The sequence below is a fragment of the Eutrigla gurnardus genome (assembly GCF_963514095.1).
Source record: "Eutrigla gurnardus genome assembly, chromosome: 1".
NCBI classification, from domain to species: Eukaryota; Metazoa; Chordata; class Actinopteri; order Perciformes; family Triglidae; genus Eutrigla; species Eutrigla gurnardus.
The window spans coordinates 3,357,086-3,378,942 of record NC_139915.1 but is presented as its reverse complement, the minus strand read 5'-3'; the positions used below and the strand labels follow the sequence as shown (position 1 = coordinate 3,378,942).

The following is a 21,857-nucleotide window of genomic DNA, read 5'->3' as shown; positions in this document are numbered from 1 at the left end:
TGTGTGTGTGTGTGTCCGTCCGTCCATCCGTGCGTGCGTGTGAACATCGGAGACAGAGAGGCTGTCAGGGATTGGAAGGCTGAACTGTCTAAATGATTGACAGCCCAGAGAGCCAAGGAAGCGACACCTGCCAAACTGCCATTCAGTGTGTGTGTGTGTGTGTGTGTGTGTGTGTGATCTCTGAAGTCGTAGAGACCTGGCTCGGTGCCACATGGGTAAAAGAAAATGCAAATAACTCACAGCAACGTGGCAGGACAAGGAAGGAATTCATAAATGAGCAGCAAAACAAAGACAATGCACACTTAGTTCTACCTCTTAACACCCAGAAAGCTCCCGTGAAAGCTGTGTTTAATAAAGTCTAAGAGACAGAGAAGGGGGGGTTAGGTGGGAGGGAATAAAGATGAGATAATTGCACTCGGAGTAGCTATTTGAGAACAGCAACGAATAACAGACAGCAAGAAAAAAACAAGCTCAACAAGTAATTTGATCTCATGTTCGCATTATGGTTATAGTTTATTTCAGGACTGCCATCCATCAACATTCAACGTGCGACAGTTATCTAACCGACCTCAAATCTGGGAACGTCTCTGAAGCACTCCTTTCTGCTGCGGCACTTTTGTTTTCAGCTGCACAACTCGATAGGAAATCTGATTTCCATCAACGAAAATAACTAAATCCTTCAGGAAATCTCACCTGTGTACCTGATGAACAAGAAAGATCATTTCTATTTGGTTTCCAGTCATATAAGACGTCAGTCAGTCATTCAGAGCGTACATCATCAATACAACAGACCTGATCCGTGAATAGGTTAGCTGCTGCTGCTGCTAGTAATGCTGCTGCTGCTAGTAATGCTGCTGCTGCTATTAATGCTGCTGCTGTTGCTGATTTGCTGTTGCTGCATTCTATGGCTAAATGAAGCTCTTCCAGTCCTGGTAACGGACCTTCTTTGTGGTGACATAAGTGTTCATTAGTAAAAAATAAGGCTGAAATTGATTAAGTATCATATTTAGATGCAATGTTCCAAAATGTTGCTTTTAGTCACATTATAAGGCTATCAATGTAAGACCACATCATGGTCTTCTATCAAACAAAAAAGGATCCAAATCTCTGAAACACCTCAAACTTCATCTGGTAATAGATTCATCTCTTTTTTCAGTTGATTTTTGATTGTTCCATATTTGTACGGTATAGTTACAGTTTTAATAGTTTCCTCACAGTGAGACAGACCTGAATGTGGTTGGTGGCCCGGGTCCTTCTGTGTCCCAGATACGTGGATTGATCTGCTGAGTTCACATAATCAAAGAAGTTTGACTAAATCCAGTCCTACCCTGTCTGTCTGTCTGTCTGTCTGTCTGTCTGTCTGTCTGTCTGTCTGTCTGTCTGTCTGTATGTCTGTCTGTCTGTCTTTGGGCAGCTCCTGAGGCTTTTAGACCAAACTCATTAGAAGGGGTGAGACCTCTTTAAATAATACATCTCCACTTACACTCCCTCTGTCTCCTCTTCTTCTTCCCTCCTCTCTCTCTTTACTGTTTCACTCTCTCTCTCTCTCTCTCTCTCTCTCTCTCTCTCTCTCTCTCTCTCTCTCTCTCTCTCTCTCTCTCTCTCTCTCTCTCTCTTATATTCTACCTCCCTCCTACTCTGTCTGCGTTTGATTTAGTCTATATTTTTCTGTCACCATTTCTATCAGGCTCTCTCTCCACTTATAACACACACACTCTCTCTCTCTCTCTCTCTCTCTCTCTCTCTCTCTCTCTCTCTCTCTCTCTCTCTCCTCTCTCTCTGTGTCTCACACACACCTCCCATCTTAAACCGCTCTTTTATTGGTTTCCATGGTAACTAAGAGCTGAAGAAGGAATTCTCAGTGACTGGCGATAGGGTTGTGTGTGTGTGTGTGTGTGTGTGTGTGTGTGTGTGTGTGTGTGAGAGAGAGAGAATGAGAGACACAGAGGGGTAAAGTAATGGAGAGACGTAGCTATTACAGAGTGCCGCCTAGAGGCTATATTAATGCTATTAATACATACAAACACACACCCGATACAGAATACCACTCATGTTAATACATGCAAACACTCTAGAATGTTACATCCTACATAATACACCTTATGTTTGAATAGTTAAGTTCCCAACATCCTCTCCTGTAACTCAGCCGGTTTCTGCTTGGATTTGAAGGTTTCAGCTGTGATGGTGTAATAGACAAGACTCCGGCACATATCATATCTGTCAGCTGTTGTTCCACATATAAATCTAATCTAATAAATCTATATAAATAGCAGAATGCAGACTCATTGCTGCCCCAGTCGTACCTGCTGGCGGGGCTAGCCAAATCAAATTGTACAAGATGATGTGCCGTGAACACAACATGAACACAACATGAACACAACATGAACACATGGGCCTGGTGATAACTGTGTTATATTCAATGAAACATCATATTTAGGGCTGATAAACAGGAATGATACCCACCATAAACAGCATACAGCTATGTACCGTCCAAGGTTGTTTACAGAATATGATTGGCAGAATGCTGTCCACTCTACCGAGCATACACACACACACACACACACACGTACAGCAGTGCGACGTATCCCCTCTATGTCGCATGTGTTTTTACAGCACTATAAAACAAGTTGTTCTGAGGTTTCCAGGGCGTTTTATTCTCTTTGCGTTTTCGTGATGAAAGTAAATGGACTCTTTTATGTCGGCTTTATGTAATATCCACTCCAGTTATTTTGTTGTGAGGAATCTATTCAGGACCGCAACTCAAAATTAAAAGTTTAGGACACATTTGAAATCTTCCTCTGGTCTCGCCACAACCCCGCAGCATTGCTGTGTGCGTGTGCATGTGTGTGTGTGTGTTTGTGAGAGGAAGAGGGAAAGGAGACGCAGACAGTGAGAGGTACTAAAGTGTTGTGTGTGTGTGGGTTCGTGTGCATGTGTGGAGATGATCAAAGCACATGGATATGTGAGAGAAACAGTGACTTGCATGGCATTTTTGTTTTGCATGTATTTGTGTGTGTGTCAGAGGCTGTGAGTGATCAAAGCACATGTGTGTGAAGCTTTTGATAAGGCTGACACCTGAGCCGAGAGCAGCACCGCTGGGGATTGTGGGTAGATCAAGACAAGACCTCTAGACCTGAGGGTTTGGATGTAGCAGCACAACAAGAATCAATCCAAAAAGAATATCAATCGATATCTGGAGGAGTGGAATGAAAGAGGGCGATTACTCTGATGCTTCAGGAAATACGAGGGAAGTAGAAAGGGATAGGCGTGGGGAGGGGGAGAGTACAACAGCTGTCTAGCAAAGGAGGAGAACCCAAACCTAGTTTTGCTGTAGTTTTTTTATTTGGTGGCATGCTAATCAGTTTTCCTGAGCAAGCCTGAGCCAGAGAATACAGCCCGAGTCTTAATGTCCACACTCACGCTCTCACAGGCTTTGAAATGTGTTCCTGATAAGTCTGCAGGGCTCAGGCCTGTCCCACTGTGAAATTGGAAAGTGCTTGAGGGCCATCCGGTGGACTTTTTGAGTCCTTTATGCACACTTTCCACCGAAGACTTTGCTTGAGGGAATTACTCTCAAGTGGTTGTCCAAAATACTGTTAGTACATCAAACAAACCCCCCAAAAAACACTGAATGAGCTCGAAAAACATGTCCACCAATGGCATTTTTAAAATGTAAAGTAGGGCATGATGATGACAATTATTTTTTCATCTGTTTTGATCAAACATTGCTAATGACATTTAGGCGATAATTCAATTTTATAATGTGCAACAGCACATTTAATTAAGCTGTAAAATCGCACCCAAGTGACCAAAGATAACAAACGGGAAAACACAAAAGTCTCACAGCATCTCCAACCTCTGCACTCTCACATCCACACTCAGAGGTGATGATCGTTAAAGCTGTTACTGTGGGTGGACATTGGGACCGGCCTGCAGGTGTGTGTGTGTGTGTGTGTGTGTGTGTGACGTTGACAGATGTGTTTGGTGCTGCTGTTTTCTACACATACATTCACTATTAGACTAATTTCCTCAGCCTCTGCTGGCTACACCAATATAAATGTGCACACGCCTACATGCTGTTCACACACAAGGCTTGTTCCTCTCTCGGGGGTGGCGAGATGGATCAAACCAGTGTTCGGTCTGATTCTTGAGGGTTATGCAACGGTAGTGGGGATAAATCGGCTTTTTGAAATTGAAGTACAGTGATACGGGAGACCCCCCACGCCGTGCAGCGGTTCAACACCACATGAATTCAATCACAGAGGTTTTATCCTGCTCCTCTGCAGAGGGCGAGAGCTGCCATGGCACTTACAACAAACGTGCCACTATGTTGCAGCACCTTCCTGGATGGGTTTTAATGAAGTCTTTAATGTGAATCCTGATGATGTATATTAGTTACTGCTTCACAGAACCAGCTAAATAAATAAGTGTGTTTTAGCACAATCTGCCATTAATCGCTGAAAGACTTCTTTTAAAGATTGTTTCCATTCATTTCACATAATTAATGATGGGGTTACAGTTTGAGCCTGTTTAGATGCTCAACTAGATCCCTGCCTATAATTTGTTTTTCATTAGCATGCACACATGCATACGCACACAGATCAAAAGCACGATATCTGACATTATATAACAACGCCTCGAAGCCACAGTGGTCCAAGTGGTATTTGGGGACAACATTTCTCTGCTAAACTTAATGCAGCCAGTTTAAATACATAACAATAACAGATTAGAGTAGTGATACACTCGCCAGCTTTGAGTTTTGATATTAGTACGGTCACAAGATCATGGGATTCACAAACCTGGATTAAGGCTGCAACAGTGAAGCATGTATCACTCTACTGTATTCTACGTGGCATCGTAATGGCTTATTAAGGTTTTTAATACTATTGTTTTGGGATCAGCGTTGACCCGTTTTCAGCAGCGAGCCATCGTTAAACGATGCCGCTGATGCTCCTTCAAAGGTAACCGTGGTAACATATGCTCATTAGTTATTGTCAAATAAGTAACTCAGTGAGAATCACTTTTGTGTTCAAATTGAATGATCACAGGGCCAAAACTCAAGAGTGCCCTCTGATTATGTTAATTAATCTTCAGATGTGTGTCAGTTTTCTGCTTTCTCTTTATTTCTCAAAAGCTGTTTTTATTGAGGGAGTTCTCCAGTGCAGCTCCCCTTGCACGTCTTTAAGTGTGTTTATGCTTTGTGTGCTGAGATTTCTGTAGAATATATTTCAGGTTAATTAAATTCTCACTCTTCCCATCGGAACCTTCTCCTAATACGTCTGCACAAAGTTGCATCTGCTCTTTAAAGGTGAATTATTTCAAAGACATGGCCTTTGCACATTGTGTTAACATTAAGTGCAGGAGATCCGAACATACATCATCCTGCCATTTACACAGTCCTTCCCCAAACGTGTATGCTTGAAGAAGAGAGGCTGGCTTCACAGAAGATGCTACTCTGTAACCCGGCAGCGTTTACGAAGTTTCCAGACCGGGCAGCCCGCTGATGAATGACACGCATGTCTGGACAGTTATGTCCTGATTGCTTATTGTTAAAACTACAGGCCATTTTAGCAAAACTACCCGCCAACCACAGAACCCAGCATTGTACATCTATCGCAAAAGCAAACAGTTTCTACTTTTTCACCTCCTCAAGTTGTTTTACTTTGAAAATCACGAGTGTGTTCTCGTCCTGCTCTGTGTGTAAAGTGTCCTGGGATAACCTTTGTTGTGATATGTCATGATATGAATAAAAACAGTAACATAGTTCTCACCCCACTTAGTCAGAATTGGTCTCTATTGTTGTCCAAACCAAATGTCTATGACCTGATTATGCAAGGAAGAACTCATTATCTCGAAGTGCTTTTACTTTTGTCAACGTGGAGGGCGATAAATAATGTGTAGAGATCAATGTTTGTGCTTTTGTTGGAAGTGTGTTGTACAAAATCAAACTGAGTGTACAGCTGAGATTGTGCATTGAGTTTGGTTGACTTGGCGACACGTGTTAATGCCGTTAAAGATGCTCCAAGAATCATTGTTAGTGTTTCAGCATTCAGAAGAAAGCTGTGAGCACCGAACACGTCTGGAGTTGAGAAAAAGGAAACGTGAATATAATACAGTTTCTGTGTGAATTCCCTGTCTTTCTCCAGCTCCATGCGGAGGACAGTACGGTGGATCCGAAGGGGTCGTCTTGTCTCCCAACTATCCTCTGAACTACACGACCAGGCAGACGTGCTCCTACTCCATCGCCGTGTCCACACAGTTTGGTAAAATGAAATGATCAAACATCCTTACTGTGGATTTGTAACTGAATGGCTAACACAAAGATAACCAATATCTTTTCTGTTGTTGTCTTCCTGCCTGTCCGTCTTCAGTGGTGTTTGGTCAGTTTGCTGTTTTCCAGACAGCGATGAATGACTCGGTGGAGCTGTTCGATGGAGCCAATGAGAACGCTCGATTGCTCAGCTCCCTCGCTGGGTCACATTCAGGTCAGTCTCCTATTGGCTGATACGAGTATCAAACACATGCCATGCTTCTTTTTTAATGTATTGTAAGTTAGGATGCGACTATATCATTAAAGAGATCCCATTCAGCTGTAATGTTTTTTCCCTGTGCTCTTGAGCACATCTTAGAAAGGAGGAAATAATGAAATAGTTGTAAGAAAGGAGCACTCAGCAGCTGTATAACACCAGAACCAGTGGCCGTTATCACAATTCATTTGACACTGATGTATTTGGTGAAAATCCATTACGGGTTATCTTTACAAGAAGAAATCAGCAGTGGAAAGCGTCTCACTGGGGCCATACAATATAGAGCAGCGCTGATACCCCTTAACACCATCCTCCCTGGGTTTCCTTATCTGCCAAATTTGAGTCATCTCAGCTTGGCATCATTTCTAGTCACTACACAGCATGAATCAGGAATCAGACATGAGTCAAATATATCTGTATAGATGACATAGTATGAAGAATGAAATAAGAAATATTGATAACATAGTTGTTGGCAAATGTGCTCTCATTACCTCCCAGTCCCGGGCTCTTCTGTTGTGTGTCATGGCCAGGGGGCTTGCTGCAGGGGAATCCCACTGGAATTGACATTTAGTTTCTTTCTGTAGGAATCGGGGCTCGTAAAATATTTTCTTTGTAATATGTGTTCAGTTCTTTGATTGTAGAATTATGAGGGGAAAAAAAATGAAAGCTGTTTAATAGAGAGCAGGAGCTGCCAATGGAGGGAGGCGGTTCGGGAGAGTTTGATGATAAAACATCAGTTGAAGTGGAGAAAACAGAAAGATATCCGGATAGATAGATAGTTCCCTCGAGCTTTGCTTTTCTGTGTCTTTTCCCGTCGTTGAGTAGATCGTTGAGCTTATTTCAACAGTGGAGAGGAATATTTGTCAGTTTTTGCCTGGTGAAGTGTTGCTGCTACTATCCATCTAAGTGAGTTCAAAGAGGCCGCTCTATGGAATGCAGAATGGGCGGCTCATTCCTTAAGTTCATTTGGGTTGGAAATGCCCTTTTTTGGCTAAAACTGGCAGCAAAGAATGAAACACACCAGGCTTTACAACACAGCTAGCCGCATCATTACCCTGTGACGTGCACATTCACGTGCACACACACACACACACACACAGGCGAGCGGCTTCGTAGCGCATCGTTCCAGCTAACTGACTGATTATCCTGACACACAAACATATTAACACACATACAGGCATCGCAAACTTACACACACACTCATCCCGACGCAGCTAATGATGGTTCTAAATGTCAGCCACACCACCATGTTTTCTCATCTATCATTGTAACTTTGTGTGTGTGTGTGTGTGTGTGTGTGTGTGTGCAGATACATTTCTGTGTGAGTGACCCTCTGAGTTGGTGTGTGTGTTTGTTGTTGCATTCCTATTCTTGCGAGGACTGCACACACAGTTGAAATGAGGTTGGAACCCCTGCCTGAATGCAAAGCAGTTAAATGTAAGGTTATTAGTGCCAGTGTGTTCTCTGTTCATATGGACGCGCCGGTTTGTCATGTTGAGTCTGTGGCTCCATGGTTGCAGCAGAGAAAAACACATTTATATGACATACATTTTGAAACGATCGTGTGTGTGTGTGTGTGTGTGTGTCCCAGGAGAGACATTGCCATTGGCAACTTCCAATCAGATCATGCTGCGGTTCAATGCTAAGAGTGGACAATCAGCTCGAGGCTTTCACTTTGTCTACCAAGGTAAGTCTGACTCTTTATCTCTCTCTCTTTCCTCTCACATACATATACTTCTACTGTCTCTCTGCTGATATCACACGGACCCAACTACGTTGTCGTCATTGCAGCTGTGCCTCGCACCAGCGACAGCCAGTGCAGTTCAGTGCCGGAGCCTCGGTACGGCCAGCGGCTCGGGTCCGTGTTCTCCGCCGGCTCCGTGGTCCGGTTCGAGTGCAGTCCCGGGTATCTGTTGAAGGGGTCCAATGCTATCTGGTGCAAGGCCGTGCCGGGCGCCCTCGCACAGTGGAATTCAACAACCCCGACCTGTATCGGTAAGGCTGACCCAGCCTGGAATCTACATAGCATGTACCAACATATAAACATATATGATAAGTAGGGGTGTGAATCTTTGGCTTCACTTCGATTTGATTAACAATACAGTAGTTGGCGATTTTTTTTTTTGTAACGATTCGATTCGATTCTGTAAACCACGATTCGATTCAGTAACTTGTAACCAAAATTCTATATCCATTAAATAAACATGCAATAATGCGAGTGAGACTATCTGTATTCTTCTGAAAGGTGAAAAAATAACATATTTATTCTATAAAAAAGTAAACCTGCATAATATTTTATGCTGAATACAAAAATGTAATTAAAATATGCTCAGTTATTTTTAACATTTTCAGTAGACTACATGCTGGCAGGGGAGAGAGTGTCTTAAACGTATTAAAACATTAATCATAAGTAAGTATCACGATTCATCCGATTAAATGCATTTATATCGATTATTGGTGAAGCCAAAACGATTCATTCTATTTATTTATTGTAGCAGATCGATTTAGTAGAATCTATAGGACTGACAATCGATTCATCGATTAATCGAATGAATCGTTACACCTCTAATGATAAGACATCGATGCTTTCTGTGAATCATCCGGTACGTTTGGATTTTGACATTTATTCAAACGTACTAAATGTATGCCTGCATGAATTCTCTCTCTGCTGAGAGCAGGCCTTTTGCAAACGGCTTCAGCTGTCACCTCAGTTTATACCATAAATAATGTTTTTTTCAATATTTTATCTCTCCGGCTCCCTGTAGTGGTAATTTTGAAAACCATATTGTCCTAGGGTATGCAAAGCAATATTCCAACAACCTGTCTTATCTGTTAGCTATTTAGTTAATAAACTTGGCCAAGAAATTCATATTTTATGTCTCCATCCTTAGTTCCCTGCAGTGGCAATTTGACTGAGCGTCGCGGTACGATACTGTCTCCTGGCTATCCGGAACCCTACCCAAACAGCCTCAACTGTCTGTGGAGGATCCATGTCAGCGAAGGGGCCGGCATACAGGTGCACACAGATATACATTTATACATCGATACGCAACCATGGAAGCACACGCACACTCTTAATGCTCATTTACTTTCATTGTTTCATTATTTAGATCCAAGTGATGACGTTTGCTACTGAGCACAACTGGGACTCTCTGGAGATTTACGATGGAGGAGACATGACAGCTCCTAAATTAGGGTCATTTTCTGGTATGACAATAGGCTCTCACACACACACACACACACACACACACACACACACACACACACACACACACACACACACACACACACACACCCTGGTGCACTCAAGCACACATACACTCCAGAGATCTATGATGGATGAGATATGACAACTCCTAAACTATAGATACACGCACGCACACACACAGATTGACAGACACACACAGAAGATCTATGATGAATTAGATGTGACAGGTCTTAAACTATACATACGTACACATGCAGCATGCTCTAGAGATGCGTGATGGATGAGCTGTAATACCAAGAACATGATATATATCTTTAATAAATAATAAATGTCAAAAAAAGACATAGAATTTGTCCGAAATTCCAGGCCGTCAGTGAAAGGACGAAGAAAAAGGAGGAAGGAAAGGAAGGGAGGAGTTTCACTATGATGTTGAGTGATGGATGGAATAAAAGGGGAAAGGGAGAAGACGGGGTAAAGAATGATCTAACCTTTTACAATTTCCCAGCAGAGTTTCCCCTGTGACCTGCCCCGAGCACATACCTGTCACACCTCTCACACATTAAACATGCCGCCCACAGGGCAACACACACACACACACACACACACACACACACACAAGCGCCTGCCCTTCTCAAGGAGGCACACCAGGGAGCTGCCCACTATAACCACTGTGCTCTGATGTCGGCCACCGAGCAGCTTCACACGAGGGTTGCTTCCTGTCCATGGAGGGCTAGTGCACATTCCCTTTAAACTGTGATCAAATGGGTTTAACCTCATGCCTTTATGTGTGCTGTTATGCCCTGCCCACGGGCAAACAACGATCCAACACTGACTCCTTTAAAACAATCAGACAATTCATAGGATTTATTAACGTGCAACATAACAGGACAACGATCCCAGGCAGAGTCAGCGAGAGCAGCAGCTCTCCCCACTGCTGCTGGTTCATCCTCCCCAGGTGCTGAACGGTGCCACGCACCTGGAGAGGGAGAAGGACCGGCTCACACAGCCTTAACATATACCCACAATGTGTTCCATACAATGTCATGATATTTCTCTGTTTTTCTATATATATATCCTGCTGTATTGTATATTCTTTGACAGGCACCACTGCTCCTGCCCTCCTCAACTCAACATCCAATCAGCTCCTTCTGCACTTTCAGAGTGACATCAGTGTTGTGGCAGCAGGTTTTCACCTAGAATACAAAAGTAAGTTACATCTGAGATATGTAGACACACACACACACACACACACACACACACACACACACACACACACAGGTTTACACATGATTGCAGCCCAAACTTCAACATAAAATAACAAGAGTCAGTGACCTGAACTGGTACTGCCTGAGAGCATTCACACGAACGGAGACCCACAATTGGAGCACACGCACACAACACACACCTAGAGGGACGTAAAGGGAAACACACACACACACACACTCACGTGTACACAGACACACACAAGTACTTCTGTTTGTCATGCTTGAACAAAAAGCACGTACACATACGAATATGTACACAGACAAAGGTATAGACATGGAAAATAGCACTGTGCATTTACACACACACACACACAGACGCACACACACACACACACACACACACCTGTCAGGGCAGGGCTGTGCTTTCCAGTTCTTAGTAGTTGTTTTAGCTTAGAATCACTTCTAAATCAATGAACACGTCCCCTTTTGTGAGCGCTTTAGTGTGTGTTTGCGTTGTTCTGGTGTGTATTTGTGTGCGTGTGTATGTGTGTAAGTGTACATGTTAACACGGCATCACTGGGAATGAGAACCTGGAAGAATGGTCACTTTTCAGGGACAGTTCGTCATGTCCTATTTGTTTCCGGTGCTTGGTTTATCACTGGATGAGTGACACTTTGAATCCCATGACAACATGCATGATGGGTGGAGGTCAAGCCCACTAGGCCCACTAGATCATATACAAGAACATAGTAAAGTCACCCATTAGTTCTGACCGTTGCCATCTTGTTTTTCTGCAACCGGAAGTGATTCGACATGTTGTTTCTCTTTGCCAAGAATATGAGGATTGTACCGCACCAGAAGAAATCACATACATGTCAGCAGATAGGTGATTTTCTCTTCAACTCAACAGTAGAGGAACAGTTACCTGATTCTGGAACCGTTTCTGATACACTGATGTTCCACCATGTCTCCTGAAAAACCAGTTAGCTAAACAGAGAAGTCCCCGTGTCCGTCTGGTAATGATGTGGTTACTTGTGCAAGAGGACACACTCATCTGCTGGGGACACGTGAATGATTGTTGTTATCATCATCATCTTAAGCTGACTAAAGGAGCTTTTCTCCAAAGGGTAGATAGAGTAAGACGTCTCTCCCTGGTCTGTCTTCAAATAAAGTGAAACGGAAGTATAGTAAATCCAGTCAGGGAGACTTAAGTGCTGACACTGTCTCGCTGTAGTCGAGTGGTCCTAGTGGGGCGCTTTGTGATATTGTCAGCATTTTAGGGAGCATCACTGCTCTGTCATAACCAGGGAACGGAGGGAGCAGTTTGCTAGCAGGGGCACACACACACACACACACACACACACACACACACACACACACACACACACACAGAGAGAGAGAGAGTTGGTCAGCCAAATGGAATAGTTTCATTGATCAGTTGTCCTGACAGCCTGCTGATGCTCTGCCTAATAACACAGTGTGTGTGTGTGTGTGTGTGTGTGTGTGTGTGTGTGTGTGTGTGTGTGTGTGTGTGTGTGTGTGTGTGTGTGTGTGTGTCTCCCCAAGTTACCGTCTCATGCAGCTTTTTCACTTACACTCCATCAAAAAAAAAAAAAGGTCCCCCTCATCCCTCGCAGCAAGCACACGCTCATGTACCGGTCAGTCATGTGGGGCTCGGCCACCTGGATGCGTGTGTGTGTGTGTGTGTGTGTGGGTGTGTGTGTGTGTGAGTGTGTGTGTGTGTGTGTGTGTGTGTGTGTGTGAGAGAGAGAGCTCAGTGGGATCACATCGTTTTGCTGGTAGGAAGGTAGATAATGAACCAACAAGACACACAAGCAAACACACACAACAGTCATGCCTCTCTCTCCTCTCCGTTCACTCTCCTCCCTCTTCCACCCCTGTGTTGCCATGGTAACAGCTCTAGGGCAGTCTCCTGCGGAAGTTTCCAAGTGAAACACACACACACACACACACACACACACACACACACACAGGTGCGCAAACACACAGATGCATCCCGACTGATAGTGTTTGATGAAGGGCTGGCTGCTGTCAAACTTATTAAGGATGAGTTGAACTGTTATTGGGTTGGGAATAAATAACCAAAGTCATTAGTGAGTTGCCTTCACATGTTGTGAAGCACGTTTCAGAGGTAGCTTTCACAGCCGACGATGTACAAGCTTTGTATTTATTGTACTCGCCATCAATTCATGAATAGGCTCTTGTGTATTGTGAAACAGAACATCACACAACACAAGAGCATTTGTAAATGAATCTGCCACGTTAGGTCTGTATCATATTAATCTGAATAGTATTATTTTCTCCTTTGTGTTGGAAAAACAAAAACACTCGTACGTACAGATATTAGGTAACCTTCTGTATTCATTTCAAGAGAAGGTTCACAGAATGTTTTCAAAGTAGACAAGGAAGGGACCAGAAGATCAAACTGCCATTGTAGTGTAGAATACAAATACATGTGTTGACCGTGATGATATAATAATGAAGTTGATTAAGTGTGTTTTTGTTCTTTTTTGTAGCTGTCGGTCTCACCACGTGTCCAGAGCCAATGTTACCGGCCAATGGCATTAAAGCAGGAGACAGATACATGGTCAATGAGGTGGTGGCATTCGCCTGTGAGTCTGGGTACACTTTACAGGTAACCATAACCATTCTCATGGATTATTAGTGTCATATGGACTGACTATTGTCATTTCTGTAGTTGTCTATTCTGTACACACACCATCCTGGGAGAGGGATCACTCCTCTTTGGCTCTCCCTGAGGTGTCGTCCTTTTCCCCTGTTAAAAGGTTTTTGGGGAGTTTTTCCTTATTTGATGGAGGATCTCGATCTCCGTACCGATTGTAGCTCTAAGGCTAATTTGTGATTTGGGGCTATATAAATTAACTTGAATCCTAAATTAACGCAAATGCAAATCCCAATCTTTGCACACTTTTATACCCTTTCTTAAACACACTTTACTCATAAAATGCATGCATATAAATTCCTTACAGTATTTTTTCTTTCTTGAACCCAACACGCTGTATTATCACTTTCAGGGCCACTCTCACATTTCCTGCATGCCTGGGACTGTGCGTCGATGGAATTACCCTCCTCCTCTTTGCATAGGTAACACACACACACACACACACTGCTCTGCTGGCTAAATTGTGTTATAAATGATCGATTCAATGGAGAGAAGAAAATGTGTCCCGCAGGAGCGACACTCATTTTGAAGCTACAGGGATGAACAGTGAAGTGACATTCCAGTAGATTAGAGATGTGAGCGTACCTCCGTCTAAAAAACAAAAACAAATGTTAGAAGTTTATTTTCACATGAGAGAGTGATTTGGACCAGTTCATTAATTTGTATTACTTTGTTTCCATTTTGAGGATAATAAAATCAGAATTGAATTCAATTGATTATGTGTGGAATTCCTCACATCATAGAATTCTGTGTTGTCATAATGCCAAAGTAAGATCAAATGAATGTCATGTGTTATAGTAGAAATGGTATATCATGCAGTTGGTGAATGTAGTGTTATAACCTTGAAATCAGAGTCGTGGAAGTAATCAAATGCTTACAGTATAGGATCAATACACCTGCTGGATCAATACCTGTGTATGTGATGAGAACCAAGGGTTCCTAACTCAGCCAACAGCATTAAGGGGCCTCCGTTACATTGACCCCCCCCCCCCCTCAGTATGTGTCCAGCATTCCCCCTTCAGTTGGGGACATTGGCATCAACCACATCATGTCTGAATCTGTCAACAGACAGTACAACGTCCTCAGAGATTTAGAGGAATGCAGAAGATTGTACCTAATAAAGAGTTTAAATGTCGATACTACAAATCCCACCGTCCCCCTGAATGTGTGCTCAGGTTATTTCTTCAGATAGTTGTGCCGTGCGTGTCCTTCTGTCTGTTGAAGCTCAGGGTAAAGTGATCTCTGCTGTACATCCTCCTGCGTCGCCTCTCTTAACAATGCGTTTGCTGCTGTGTTGTCAGCTCGCTGCGGTGGGGTGTTGTCTGAGATGAGTGGTGTCATCCTCAGTCCGGGTTTCCCTGGCAACTACCCCGGCAACTTGGACTGCACCTGGCAAATCACCCTGCCAACCGGATACGGTAAGTATTATGGGATGGGAGAGCATTCCTAGAAGGAATCTGAATCTGTTTGGAAATTGGAGAGCTAATTTCTTTTAGCACAAGCTGCTGCGGCAACACACGGTTTATTGGAAGCTCCACCACGTGTTTGACTGGAGGAGCTTTTTAATGACTACAGTCACGGATGGTTTGAACAGGAAACAGTTTATATATCCCGTGTGCATGACATACATGTCCATGTTTGTAGCATTATTGTCTGCAGTTGTATGTTTGGTGCAGATTATCAAAATATGAAAGTAATGATGTACAAAACCAAATAAAAAAGCAAGTCTCATATATTATTATTGCATAAAGTCAGTTATATTATGTGTTTTTCCTTCTAGGGGGCCATATTCAGTTTCAGAACTTCTCTTCTGAAGACAATCACGACTTCCTCGAGGTCAGAGCCGGACCACAGCACAGCTCTGCTCTTATTGGACAGTTTACTGGCTCGCAGATCCCACCCCCTTTACTGAGCACAACCCACCTGACGATCATCCACTTCTACAGCGACCACTCAGAGAACAGGCCCGGGTTCAAACTCACCTATCAGGGTGAGTTAGCGTGCTTTTTTAAGACGATGGCTACGGGAGCTAAAGGTCACAACCCCTGCAGTTTTACTGCACACACCTCCAGAACAGACAAGGCATGCTGGTCATTTTCTCCAGATTTGGAAAGCAGGATGTTTGCTTGGGTTGATTCAGAAAAAAGAAGTGGTCCGCTCAAATGTTGTGCAAAAATGAGAAAGCCTTCCCAACTATAAGAAATGAAGGGTAGGATAGCAAAAAAGGAAAGGTTTTGAGCTTTGATCCGTGGATGAGTCATGCTAAAGACTTAAGAAAACAACCTTGTGGCTCTCCTCTCATCATTAAAAGAGATGGATTGTTGTAGTAAGCCCCTGTGAGAGACTGGCATCTTGTCCAGCAGGCTTTACTTATAGCCGTAAGTGCTTCACTTCAAAGACACAAGCAATGCACTGTGGGCCGACACGCCAGCAGCAGTAGAACAAGGCTTACTGACTTACACAAGTCCACGTTCACATGTACATGATATGTACTCCTAATTTGCTATGACCAAGTCCCCGAACGCTCCAGGTCTCGTCCCTACTAACTCCCACTGTTTGGAGCTCGTGGGCATGGTCCCTCACATCAAGCTGCCCCAGTTCCTTTTTTCCTCCCCTGACAGTGAAGATCTCCGTCGAGAGGATGCAATACACTCCGAGGTTCATGACACTGCCCTCAGTTGTGTTGAATGCAGAGGACTGGCAGCGCTCCTGTCTGCAAGCTTTCAGCCCTCAATGACACAAACTCACGTCTCGTACTCGAGGCCGAGGAGGTGTTCAACAGTTCAATAGGCTGGATCGTCCTGTGCACATCCACAACACCTCAGTGGGATAAGTGTCAAAAAAATCAATAGCAAAGTACCCTCACAGTGATGTTTTAACCCAAATGTTGCTAATAAAGTCTTGAGGGAGCCGTGGATGCAGTTTTAGTGTTTGGCACTCTGACATTGCATCTTCTTGGCTTTAGTTCTCCCACTACCACTTGGACAACCTTTCCTTTCTGTTTTACATCCTCTCCAGGCCCTCCCTCATGTTCCTTCCCTGTGATGCTGCTTCCACAGGAGCTTTACATCGCTCACCAGCTGTTTTCACTTCTTTCTGACTTCCATAATGTCCACTTAGTTCTGTCAATATTTGTTTAGCAGTCGGTTTCTCCTATGGGATCTCCATTCTTATAAAGGATCTTTTGTGGTGTCTCCCATCTTGGGATGGATTAGCCCGTACGCTGTGTTTGTGTACATCCTGTTTGTGCCCTGGTTGTGTTATATATGATTCCTTCTTACACCTTATATATATATATATATATATATATATATATATATATATTGTAATGCCCCTTGAAGACCATTAATCGTAGACAGAAAAACGAAATACAATGAATGGAAAAGCTCAGCTCAAACAAATATACAACATCATTGTATTGGTTAGTAAATATGTGTATAACTGTATGCCTGCATATCCTCTTCAGGTTGTTTTTATTTTCTTGAAGTTTAAAAATCAGGTACATCTGAAAATTAAACTAATTTCTCTTTTTTTTTTTAGCATATCAACTTCAAAACTGCCAGGACCCCTTTCCTTTCCCCAACGGTGACCTCATCAACAGTGACTTCAGTGCTGGCCAATCAGTAACCTTCCAGTGCTACCCTGGTTATGTGTTGATCGGACACCCCGTACTAACGTGTCTGCATGGGACAAACAGGAAGTGGAACCACCCGTTTCCACGCTGCGAGGGTACGCACAACCATGAGTTGTTAAAAGTAAAAAATGATATGCCATGATCGAAATTAGTACGTTTACTATTCTCCCATTTGCCTGTTTATGTTGTGTTGTAATTATGATTTTTACCCCAGAACATCCGCATCCCTCAGGTAATTTACATTTAGAAAACATTGTTATCCTAATGAATTATACTCATGTTAATCTCATCTTTCACCGGTATCACAAGCCAGCAGTTAAGTAGAAATATTATAATATATTATATATAATTATATTACTACTACCACTACTACGACTGCTGCTTCTACTTGTATGACTACAGATAATGATGATAATTACATTCATCACTGTCTACAGTTTAACAGTTATTCTTGTCTCCTGATCCTTGCAGGTCGAGCACATTAGAAGTAAAGTGATAAAAAAGTGCAAATAGATAATCCCACAATAACCTGCTTTTTACAGCTCCTTGCGGCTATAATGTCACGGCTGAAAACGGGACGATCTATTCACCGCAGTATCCCAACGAATACCCCAACTCCCAGGACTGCAGCTGGCTCATCAGCGTTCCCCACGGACACGGAGTTTACATCAACTTCACCTTACTGCAGACGGAGCCCGTCACTGATTACATCGCTGTCTGGTGAGTCCGGTTACTCACACACTTCAATCACTTGAATGTAAGTGTTAAGTGTCACACACACACACACAACAACACACACATGCACATGAGCTTCTTTTCAAAGTTGCCCAATGTTGGGAATGATTGCCTCACAGTCTCTCCTCTCTGCACACTAATAACAAGTGCATTTTTATTCATTATATTATTTTGTATGAAGGGTTACGTCAGTATGTCTTGACTGTTTATGAATATTTACACAGGAACCCCAAAACCTGTATGGATCCGTATACGGCACGGTTGACACACAGCTCCACACACTCCTAATACATACATGCATACACCGACTCTCCTGCAGTCATAATGGGATTCAGTGTGCAGGTACGATTGTGAGGGGGAGTGTGAGAGTAATGCATTTACAATGGCTCCACTGACCAATTCCATCTAACTCAGTAGCATGGCCGTACGCAGACCCGGGGAGGGCTCGGGAACCCGCAGTAATGATGAGATTCAGTGGGGAGTGGGGGAATGTAATGAAGGCAGCCGCGGAGCTGGGTTCGCAAATCTAACGGAGTCAGCTGGATCTGACAGGTTTGGGTCAGTCCACATTTCTCACGTTGGTAGTTTCGGCTCCATAAGAATATAATCCATTATTCCATTATGTGGAAAATGAGGTGGTATTTGGGCACTGTCATCATTTGGTGTAGTCGTGGTTTAGAAAATAAGTATTTGGTGTTTTGGGTGAGGAGAGTTTTTGTGTTGTCATTCTCGAGAGTCAAGCTATGGGGAGGGAGTAGTTCTGCAGGCACTGGGAAAGTAATACAATCACACTCTGTGGGCCAGGCGTTCAATCTCAGCAGCTAGCGGCCCATGGATATAGCCACGGAGAGGAGCCACATCAAGTTATTTCGCAGTTGCAAATTGATTTTGGTGAGTCATGTGTTTTTTGTCCCGTTTCAAGGGGAACACGATTCTGGAATCACATTCCTCAACTGTAGGCTACCAAAAGACATTTGTAATGTGGCATTAGTGCATAAATGATGGACGGTTGCACCCCACTGTATAGCTATACCCCCAAAACCTGAATACGTTTGGAAGGGACCGGGGGCCGGGACTAAAGAGATGAGGGCTTTGCTCGGAGCCAGAGGGATAGCATCTACCTTCCAGGGCCTGAGACAGATTTAGAGCAGGTTATTCAGAGGTCTGCTGCTACTGCATTACATCTAAATAGAGGAGCACTGATCCCACATCAGGTCACTGGGTGCTATATAATCATTTAAAGATACATCCTTTAGATTTGATTAGTCCCTATATCTAACGTGTCTTAAATGAAATACAACATTTAAATCTCATGCAATTGCCTGATATTATATCTGCAAACAAATGTCCCGTTAAACATTTCTCTTGTTTCACTCGGAGACAGCAGCACTATATGATGTCAGTACAGGGAGAACATCATACCTTCCAGTCTCTGGCCACTTTTCTTTTTGACAGAGATGCACTCACTTACCGCTCATTCATGCTTCAACAAATCTCATATTCCATCTTCCATCCTTATGATGTGAGACGATGTTTATGGTGAGTGTGATCCCAAAACGTCTAAATACCCAACGTATTCTCATGAATTTTCGTATGGAAATGTACGAAAAGTTATGTACAATTTTTTTCGTGTATTATCCTACGAATTTTGAAATGACACTAGTGCGCATGCGCGATTCCCTACAGTGAAAAATGGCTTCCATTCCTTTCATTCATAATGGAAAATGCAGCATAATGCAGCATTTTAAAGCTGTTTCGGCATTAAAGTATGTTTTGATGACATTCCTAGTGAAAAATATGCATTTTGTTGGTTAGGGTTAGGGTAAAAGCTAAGGTTAGGGTTAGAATTGGAGGAGCCTGGTATCGAACCGGCAATCTTGCCGGCTAAGCCCCTCTACCTCCTGAGCTAAACCCCCCGAAGGTTATGGGCAGGTTTAGGTCTGATGGTCTCTAACTACCAGCATAAAGTGCATCGTTTACGTGACTACGGCTCTGTGTAATACGTAGGAAATCATACGAAATGATCGTGCTTTACTTTTCGTACTTTTTAGTACGAAAGCTGAGTGAGAGCAGCCTGAAATACCAAAGCAAGGCTGCTGTTGATTAAAGTTTATATTTGACTCTTAGTCACTGTACATTTAGGAAGGTGTTTCTGTGTGTTCCAGTGAACATGAGATGACATGTGGAGTGACGTGTTCTTAGTGCTTTAGTTCAGGCTGAGCATTGAATTTGTGCCATGCATCATCAGTAACAGCCGACTTACAATCCCCTCATATTCAAACAAGTTAATTAGGTGTATGTGAGAAACCATTCTGCTGCTGCTGCCGATTCCCCCCCCTCCCCCCTCCCACCTCTGCTTTCTCATTAATCACACTTGTAATGAATGTCTGCTGCCTTGTGCATCATAATGTCCTGTATGTTCCACGTGTGTCTCGTGGCTTGTGCCCTGTGAACCTCTGGGTTTTATGTGACGATGGCTGCATCCAGATGTCAGGGACTTGAGCCAACCCGTCTCCGTGACCTGCCACCGGTTGCACTCTGGCTTGTTGCCTGGCATCACTGAACCGTTTCTTACAGTGGGCTATGAATCTACCACCAGACCAACACAGTAGTTCTCCATGCCATATCACCTGACTGATGAGCATTTACTCAATAGAGTCTGGTTATTTAACACAGTATTATTTGAAAAAAAAATATTTCATCTATCCTAGTGCTGGATCTCCCGAACCCGAATGTACATGTGATGAATGAACTTCATTTTATTTTTTCACTCAGTGAAATTGGTGTATGGTCATAAAAACTCAGAGCATCGCAGCACTCAGCTGTAGTGCAGCCTTTCATTTGGGATACAACTCAATATTTTGATAAACAGAGTCGCATTCATATCTATTCTCATATCACTGTATTGTTGTCATATCAATGAACCGTCTTCAGACTCTTTCACATGGTAATTCTGCATCTCCAGCATAAATATATCAGTTTGCTTTCAAAGAGGTCTTAGTGGTGGATCCACTGTTCTCTCAGCTGTAGAGTGAGAGAGAGAGTTGTGGCAAAAAAAAGTGCTTCTTCTGGTTGTTGATGAATCACCGTTAATGTTTTCTCTCCAAATCCCACCGGATCCAAAACTGCAGTGTGCTTGTGGCCTTAATATTTAGACCGAGTAAATACATCTTTATTTATTATTCATCTTCTTTTTAACCTTTATTTGCATAGGTAAGACATTAGGCATGTGTATAATTATATATTCATTATATATATATACACACATAACTTATGAATGACCTCTGCAAATAAGGATTTAAAAGAGGTTCCCCTTTCTTATATATTTTATAGAATATATATGTGTGTACATGTGTTCAATAAATAACTATAAAGCCACAAAATTCTGACTCGGTTTAAATTTGAATGTCCCAAATAGCACATTTTGATACTCCAAATGAGCTCCAACACCTTCAGAAGGAGCTGAATTATTGAGGAGCCAAGAGATCCCAGGCACTCTTCATGAATTAAATTTTTAAAAGCCTTGTTTAATCCAATGGTATGTTCATTAAAAACCTAAAACTGGGCATTTAGGAACTTTATAAAATGTAACCTTTCAGCATCATTCAATATTTAATGAGTCAAGTTAAGCCTGTTGTCCATTGGCTTTGTTCAATGAACTTGTTTGAAATGGGTGAAACAAGGCAAAGAAGAAACAAAAATATGAAAATAAGTCTGCTTCCTTTTAAATGAATAAACATGTGGACATAACAGGGGAGAACATCTGCCTAGGATTCCCACTTAATCCTAACTCTGATGAAGCATTTTACCATTTTTACTATTAACTATGTAAATTATCCAATTT

The 21,857-nt window shown here is 42.8% G+C and overlaps 1 protein-coding gene across 1 annotated transcript in view; it reads left to right on the top strand.

Annotated features, from left to right (window-relative positions):
- LOC311019224 (CUB and sushi domain-containing protein 1-like) overlaps nucleotides 1-21,857 on the top strand; it is a gene marked incomplete at both ends in the record, with an annotated part of 320,797 nt that overhangs the window by 255,957 nt on the left and 42,983 nt on the right. Inside the window, 13 exons of the mRNA XM_084018496.1 lie at nucleotides 6,147-6,263; nucleotides 6,372-6,485; nucleotides 8,119-8,214; nucleotides 8,319-8,522; nucleotides 9,419-9,543; nucleotides 9,638-9,734; nucleotides 10,837-10,941; nucleotides 13,478-13,596; nucleotides 13,997-14,066; nucleotides 14,946-15,062; nucleotides 15,425-15,634; nucleotides 17,185-17,373; nucleotides 17,821-17,998. Coding sequence (XP_083874622.1) covers nucleotides 6,147-6,263; nucleotides 6,372-6,485; nucleotides 8,119-8,214; nucleotides 8,319-8,522; nucleotides 9,419-9,543; nucleotides 9,638-9,734; nucleotides 10,837-10,941; nucleotides 13,478-13,596; nucleotides 13,997-14,066; nucleotides 14,946-15,062; nucleotides 15,425-15,634; nucleotides 17,185-17,373; nucleotides 17,821-17,998 — 1,741 coding nt within the window. The remainder of the gene's footprint in view (nucleotides 1-6,146; nucleotides 6,264-6,371; nucleotides 6,486-8,118; nucleotides 8,215-8,318; nucleotides 8,523-9,418; nucleotides 9,544-9,637; nucleotides 9,735-10,836; nucleotides 10,942-13,477; nucleotides 13,597-13,996; nucleotides 14,067-14,945; nucleotides 15,063-15,424; nucleotides 15,635-17,184; nucleotides 17,374-17,820; nucleotides 17,999-21,857) is intronic.